The sequence below is a fragment of the Mesitornis unicolor genome, unplaced genomic scaffold (genome assembly GCF_000695765.1).
Source record: "Mesitornis unicolor isolate BGI_N332 unplaced genomic scaffold, ASM69576v1 scaffold6815, whole genome shotgun sequence".
NCBI lineage: Eukaryota > Metazoa > Chordata > Aves > Mesitornithiformes > Mesitornithidae > Mesitornis > Mesitornis unicolor.
The window spans coordinates 27,750-35,361 of NW_010187411.1; the positions used below are offsets into that span (position 1 = coordinate 27,750).

At 49.2% G+C, this 7,612-nt stretch overlaps 1 protein-coding gene across 1 annotated transcript in view; it reads right to left on the reverse strand.

Moving 5' to 3' along the window:
- ACSF3 (acyl-CoA synthetase family member 3) overlaps window positions 1-6,963 on the reverse strand; it is a gene marked incomplete at its 3' end in the record, with an annotated part of 30,273 nt that extends 23,310 nt beyond the window's left edge. Inside the window, exons 1-2 of the mRNA XM_010185432.1 lie at window positions 6,259-6,963; window positions 4,842-4,997 (exon numbers count right to left, since the gene is read on the reverse strand). Coding sequence (XP_010183734.1) covers window positions 4,842-4,997; window positions 6,259-6,963 — 861 coding nt within the window. The remainder of the gene's footprint in view (window positions 1-4,841; window positions 4,998-6,258) is intronic.
- Between the last annotated feature and the right edge of the window lie 649 nt (window positions 6,964-7,612).

A 7,612-nucleotide genomic window follows, 5' to 3' on the forward strand; every position in this document is an offset into this window, starting at 1 on the left:
CAGATCTCCCTGCACAGCCCAGCAAAGGTAGAAAACATCAGTGCCCAGCTCCAGTCTTGCCTGGTTCGCACAGATAACAGTGTCAGCAAGGACACTTTGCTCACAGGCTGCTCATCTTCGTGAGGAAATCAGGAGTGTAACGATACGATGCAGCAGTGACCCTGGAGCAACACCTCATGTGCAGCAGCGTGAGGAGCATCAGGTCTGTGACACCTTCTCACCATGGGGAAAAGCCACCACAACCGCAGCACAGGGAGTGAAGCTAAACCCAAATCCCACACCAGCTTTGGGCACTCCTTGTCCCCATTTCCCTAGATAGAAGGGTGAAAATAACAATTTGGATGGCTTTGCATGTGACATCGTAAAACCGAGTATGATTTTTAGAGGGCTTGATCCTCGGAGGCACCTTAAGTCAGACAGGCAGCAATGCTGGCTCCAAAACAACCGCTCGTTTGGGGACTTCAGGGCAATAAATCTGCATCTTGGAACATTTCTCATGGAAGGGGCTGCAGGGCACAGACAGCGTTGTCACTCTGCAGGCAGCACCACCACAGCTCGAATCCTGCCCAGCAGAGCCGAGCGGGCAGCGCACACCACAACTGGGTCACACAGAGCTGAGATCCCCAGAAGCTTCCCCCATCACTCAGAGCAAGATTCTTCCTTCATGTTTTCGAGTACTTTTATTTCCCCTCCTGCACTTAAGGCTGAAAGACCTCCTGGGATCTGATCTCACATTTTTCAATGCGAAGAGCTGGCAGGAAGCCTTTTGCTATGAGAACACATGTCCCTTAAGGCGAGATCAGAGGTGGTCCAAGGCAAAGACAAGCAGGTCCCGTCATTCACACTCAGAGAGGAGTCACATCAGCCAAAAACCTCAGCAGAGGATCCTGCAAAGCAGACACTGACCTCACGACTCCAAAAACCTCCTGTCCTCAGGGTGCCTGATACAGCCAGGTCCTGATGTGGCACAGGGACACTGATGTGTGACTGTGATGGCAGAAGTGCCAGCACAGAGGACACCTGGGTTCTCCTGGGTTTGTCTCTCCAGACTCGTTGACATTTCCATCGAGTACCAGTCACAGCACAGGGTGTGCTCAGCCTTAGCAGCTGGAATCGATGCTGGGAAGGGAGACGGAGAAGATGCAAGGAAGGGAGACAGAGAGGAAGACAATCACAGAGGCCTTCAAAAAGCACTTCGTCCCTGGTGCCCAGTAAGAAGGCTCACCTTGCACTCCTTCCTCAAGCAGAGGCATTCATCTCTTACCTTCCAGCCACCAATTTGCACTAAAACTGTACAAACCTTTAAAATTTCTACTCTGCATCAGAATAAAAGGCAGGCATTTCAAACAGGTTCAGGAGCAGCTGAAAGGAGAAATGCTGGCTGCCTGCAAGCAGGAACGGTGCAGCTGGGCAAGCACATTCAGCTTAGAAGCAAGTTTTGGTGGAAGGATTGTATGTGGACACATAGGCTGCAGCTTGCAGGAGGTTTCTGCCCTCTCAGTTCTCACCCTTACTTGAAAAAGTAAAAGTAATATCATAGCCATCCTTGCTGCACACAGCTGGTAGGAGGAATGCACTTTCATGTTCTCCTGCCCACTCCCATGTGCCCACAGCAGTCCTGAATCTTCTCCCCACAGTCAGCACCAGTAGCACAGCTGGGAGCACTGGGTGCTGCTCCCATGGGCTCCGAGCAGGAGCCTGAGAAAGCCAAGCTGCACACCAAGGAGTACATGCACCAGAGGACTCAGCACGTCACGTACAAGTGGACTGCAACGCTGGAAATTAAGGGTCCATTTATAAACCCTTTATTAATAAGTGATTAATAGATGCAGTCATATTTTTTAATAACTAACAATAAAAAGATGCTACGAAAAAGCTTAAGCAAGACAGTCTTAACAGATGGTGCTATAAAGTGAATTATAACATGTACAGTAGCTAGTGCAAAGTAATGGATGTCCTCATTTAATAAAAAGAACCTGATTTTATGCAGCAACTTTCACGCTTGAGGCATCTCAATACACTTTAATGAGCCCTCGTGGCCTCAGCAATGGCTTGCGTGCAGCCACGGACATCAGATGCTGTTTTAGTGAGAGAAGGGATGTTGGTCAGGACACTGGGGTTAATCCACAGGCTCGATTTTTAACCTTTCCTTGGACAGCTCCCAAAAACAGACTGAAGGGTCTGAAAGATGCCACCTCCTAACACTGCACTGCAGGGAGCAACAAGCAAAGAGCCTTGGTCCAGGGCCTGAAATGTCTTCTAACTAAGGAAAAAAAAATAAAGAGCATTATTACCACCACCAAAACCAGACCAGCATCTGCATCCACGACTATAAGGCACGCCGCAAATTATGTAATTTAATAAACACCGTAATAATAAAGTATTTATTTTGTATAATGAAGTGTTAGTGATTAGAAACCAAACACACATTGGGCATGCTGCTGCGGTTTCTCTTGAACCCTTGCCAGTATCACTCAGGGCTAAATATGTCTGCAGCAGGTTGAGAGTAAGTTCCTAGCCTTGTTTTGATCAGCCTGTCAAGTGTTTTAGCTGCCATTCGAGTTTCTTTATATCACACTATAATTGGCTGCTTTCTCGAGGTGCAGCAAAAGGGGGGGGGAAAAAAAGCACACAGCAAAACTCAGGCTCCTTTTGCAAAATCCTCCACTGAAACTCCGCTGCTTTTCTGAAAGCTGATTTCAGTAGCAAAGGGCATTTTGTAAACAGCTGGTGAAAATAGACTGGAACTGAAAGGCAGCTTGCATTAAACTCCACAAGAAAGCCTTATTTACCCTCATGTGCTTTCTTTGTAGTGTCGATCAAACCACTTTCGGCTCCCAGGGGAGGCCCTCGGAAAAAAAAATAAAGGGACTTTAAAAAAAATATATATATATAAAAAAAGCAAATTACATCCTTCAGAGCCTGAATGCACCTGAGAGCCCTCAGAACAGCACTCGCTTACCTCCCTGCCCAAGTTCAACTTCCAGGGTCAAGCGGCCGTCCTCCACCGCTGTCCCTGCTTGCCCTTGGTTGTCACAGCTGGGGGAGAGCTTTGATCAGAGGAGGCAGGCAGGGTGTGCTGCTCCCCCCCCTGCACCCAAACCCATCCTTCAGCCTCACCTCATTGATTTGCAGATGTCGGGAGAGAGCGGAGAAAAACGCAAGGGTATAAGGGACAATCAATCACCGGTGGCACAGGACGTGGAGAAACGCGCCCTCCAGAGGGCTCGGCTTTGCTTTCAGCGCGCTCTTCTGCCACCTCACCAGCAGCACCAGGGCTGGGCACGCTCCGAGCCCCGGCTTTGGTGGGGCACACGTCCCTGCTGCACCCTGAGCTTTTGGGGTGGTACACGAAACACAAGGGAATCAAATTTGGTAGTGACCATCGAGGAGGCAGCACTGGCTACAGCTGCCAGGGGACCTTCCTGCCTTCTACCACAGCATCCTACCTGTTCACCCTGGAAATGCAAATGCAGAGCTGCCTAACTGGGATTCTGGGGCTGTTTTCCCCCAAAAGATCAGTGCTTGGGCAGCAACTGCATGTTCAGGTGTCGAGGTTATCCTGAAACAAGAAAGGAAGTGTGCATTTTCTGTGGTTGCTTCTCCGTGAAGCAGAAATAAGCAACAAAGAATCACACGGTCCTGCAGGCGCTCAGATCAGAGACGGGGCTCACCCTCACCCCTCACAGACAAAGGCTTTGGGTGTATCCCACATCTTCCGCACTTTCTCCCTTCAGTGTGACGAGGCCACCCAGTATACGAACAAAGAAATCTAAACAAAGATGACCAGGTAAAGCAGGCTGTTTAGCTGCAAAGCACAGGCTTGAAAAGCTCTTTTCACTTTCCCAGGGAGTTGTGTACTCACGTTTCCTTTCTGCTATGAGGTGGCACCAGCACCTGCAAACCCGACTGCTCCCCTGACAGTGACGCTGCAGACTCCAGCGTCTCTCACATCACCCACGGCACTGGGAGGCACAGATGGATCCCCTGGATCCCAGGGGCCAATAACTGCAGAAGTTGTCCCACCTTATGTTAACTGCCCTGTTTCTAAGTCCCTCTTCTTCCTCTCTTTAGGTGCCCTGTCTCCTACCGCAGCAAGAAACAAAAGAGATGCAGAGCACTGGGACTGGCATTTCCCATCTCAGCTAGAAAACAACATTATAAACACGTCTCTACTGCATTTAAGTAACGTTTCCCTCCCGTCACTTTTCCTGCAAGGCTGCAAGAAGCTCTTGATTTGCAAACTCTCTCTCATATTGCTCTGTCTAAACCAACAGACCTGTTAACACTTGTTTCTCCACAGAGGAAAAGCAATGTTTCCATGCAAGCGAGGAGTACCAGTATTTCTCAGCAAGAAACTCAAAAGCTGTGTTCTGTCATGTAATGTAATACAAAACACTGAGGACATAGGATTGGAGAGGAAAACACAAGCTACTAGAAGTTAAATATCCGACAAGCAGCATAGCTTCAGGCAGCGCACAGCTAACGTGCAAGAGAAAATCCCTGGTACTAGAATATTAACAACCCTTATTCTGGGTGTAGATGCTGTTAGTAGGTCCTTCAAAGGGCCCACCTCCAGTCAGAGACCCTCACCACCAGGAGGGGGGGCAGCAGAGTGTTACGATTACGTACATCACGCTTAAACAAGCTGCAGCCTCCAGAAGAGGACGTTTACCCCAGACTGAGTGTCCAGCTAAAAGCTTTTTTTAACAGTTTGTGAACAGCCAGTGGCTAAAGAGGCCGGGATTCTCTAACAACTTACTTCCAAAGTTGCTCTAATTACAATGCACGGGGTCTCGCTGCCGAATTTCAAAGACAACACGCAATCCCTCCAGGCTTACCATCTGTGCGTCGAATTCTGGTAACATGATGCACGTTGCTCCCACCCAGAGAGGACAGAGGAGCTTATTGATCACCCCATGGACATGATGCAGAGGAAGCACATGCAGAATGACATCCTCCTTCTTCCACTCCCATTTCTCAACCAGCCCTGTGGTCTGCAGAAGAAAAACACAGCGTTAGGGCACGGGGAAAGACTCACATTGCTCCAAAAACTCGAGGTATGCAGGCCCCAGAAACGCTGGGCACGGCTGGCAGCAGAAATCCCAGACCCCCTGCAACAAAGTCTGGGCACAAAAATCTTTCCTGCTGCAGAGTTGTGCAGAAATAGGAACCAAAACCTTGATTTTCCCAGAACTCTGCTGGCATAGTTTGAACACTGGTGACATTGGGCTTTTAGCACCTGTAAGGGGTCATCGGCAGGAGCAGAAAATCATTGTCTGATAAACAGAAAAACAGGTTTCATGTACATAAAAAAATATCAGTATATCAAGCTTCTAAAACACTCTGCTATGAAGGGATAATTATCTAAAGTGTCAGAACTCAGGCTTCCGGGTGAACAATGCCCTTCAGAGCCCAGCAACTGGAAAGCTTATTTCCAGCCATCTAAAAATACAAAAGCATTTCAACAGTGGAATTCAGTCATGCAATTCACAGCCCTCTTCTTCCACAGGGCAGGGAGCAGCTTTTAGGCTTTCTGCAAGGCAGCACAAAAGGTGGCGACTGCTCAGGCCGCCTCCCAAACGATCAGCATATCTGTAAGGGAACAGATTCTTTGCCTGATATAGCCCAGCCCTGGCTCCATCCATCAAGGCTTTCACACCACTCCCATCACTGCATTTCTGAGCACCCAGAACAACGCAAGCCCTCGGAGGCATCCTCAAGGCACGATGTATTCCCTGCCCTTTTTTCCCTAATGGCACGAGTCTATCAGTTGCAGGCAGCGATAACCAACTGGTGAGGTAGTCAGCATGCTCAGGCAAACTTTTAATTCCTTTTGGCTCAGAGAGCTAATGGATTTTTTGCCTTGGGGATATATAGCTGAATAATGCACAGACTTCACACAGGGCTGGGCTAAGTTATATTCCAATTAGGGGCAAAGATTCTTTCCTAGTCATGGTGGAAGAAAAGCAACCTGCAGAGCAAGCAGGCTTTTTACAACAAGTTTCATCCCTTCTGCTTTCCAGGAAAGCAGGGAGAAGAGTCCACAGCAGCACAGCCACACCAAAGGGACAAGGTTTAGAGCTTCAAACTCTCTTCTGCATGTTCACCTTAAAGTGCTGAGGACTTTGGGCATAAAGCCCCACAGCTCTGTGTAGGAATTTGTGTTGTGCTTTGGCTTTGCAACCCCAAATCCCCTCTGAAGGCCAAGGCCTCTGTAAGTTGCCGTGAGCTTTGCAGAGGGAAAGCAGCACTCACCACAGCTTGCACGTTCGCATGGGTGCTGAGGACACCTTTCGGTCTGCCTGTCGTCCCGCTAGTGTAGATGATCATGGCTCCTCTGTCTTTCCACGAGGAGCAGGTTGTCAAGGCACTTTCTTCCACTGCTGTATGACTTGCAGACCCATCACTGCAAGACCTAGGAAGTGGCAGAACCGGGACTCCCAGCTTCTCAGCGCTAGGGGCTATTTTCCCCATGTATTCCTCTGCTGCGATGACCAGAGCGCTCTGTGAATCCTGAATCACGTACTCCAGCTCCTGCACAGGGTGTTTCTTGTAAAGGGGCACTGCTATGCCCCCGCTCATCCAGGAAGCCCACTGGGCCACCACATACGAGGCGTCATTAGGACACAAAAATGAGATCCTCTCCTCCTTCAAGTCCCTGCTGGAGCACTCCAGAGCTCTACAGATCTCCTGGGACAAGCGCAGACTCTGGCTGAGAAGGTCCCTGTAAGTGTGCTCACCGTTTTGGTCAATAATGGCGATTTTATCACCAAAAGCCAAAGCCCTGGTGAAGACAGGGGTAACGTCACTGCTGTAGGCTGCCCGTGCAGTTTGCAGACCCCTGCGGGGACAACCAGTCCTCTTCTGCCCATGCAACCCCCATCTGCAACGGTGCAAGTCCCGGACCAGGCATCCAAGGGGCCTTGGGCTCACTCGGGGGAAGAGCAGGGAGAGCAGCATCCTGCCAGCACCGCTTGTTTTGAAGTGATTCTGCAGAAAGCAATTATAGGAACAGATAAGTACGTGCAGTGATTACCCAGGGGTTTATTCCCACAAAGGAAAAGTGGCAGCCTTCATTTGAATAATACCCACTGTATTATTAATGGTTATGCTTTAGACTGCTGCATCCCCAGTGTGCTAGGCCCTGCCTGGGTGGAACAGGAGGCAGATACTCTTCCCTACATTTCCCTATAAAAAACAGTCTAACTTAAATTATGAAGTAGTTTTCATCCATCAGTAATATTAGGACACTACGTAGTGGCTACTTGAGGTGCCATTCTAACTCAGCGAGACCAGCATTTAAAGAAGTTAAATAATTACAACAGTACCTCGCTCTCAATTTGCCATTTCCACTAAACCACTGCCTTGCTCTGCAATTCCAGTGAGGCAGCACGGAGTTAGACATGAAATCCAAGCCTGCTGAGGTTCAGGCCAGGATTCTTTCCTGCACGAGCCTTCCTTCAAGCAATAGCACATCTAAGCACAGGAAAGCACCCGATCCCTCCCGCCTGATGGGTCATCCATCACAAACACCGCTTGGGCTGAAAAGCTTTCATACGTGACAGACCAAGTGGTTAACAGCTCCCAAACAGCCACAGGCAGCAGGAGC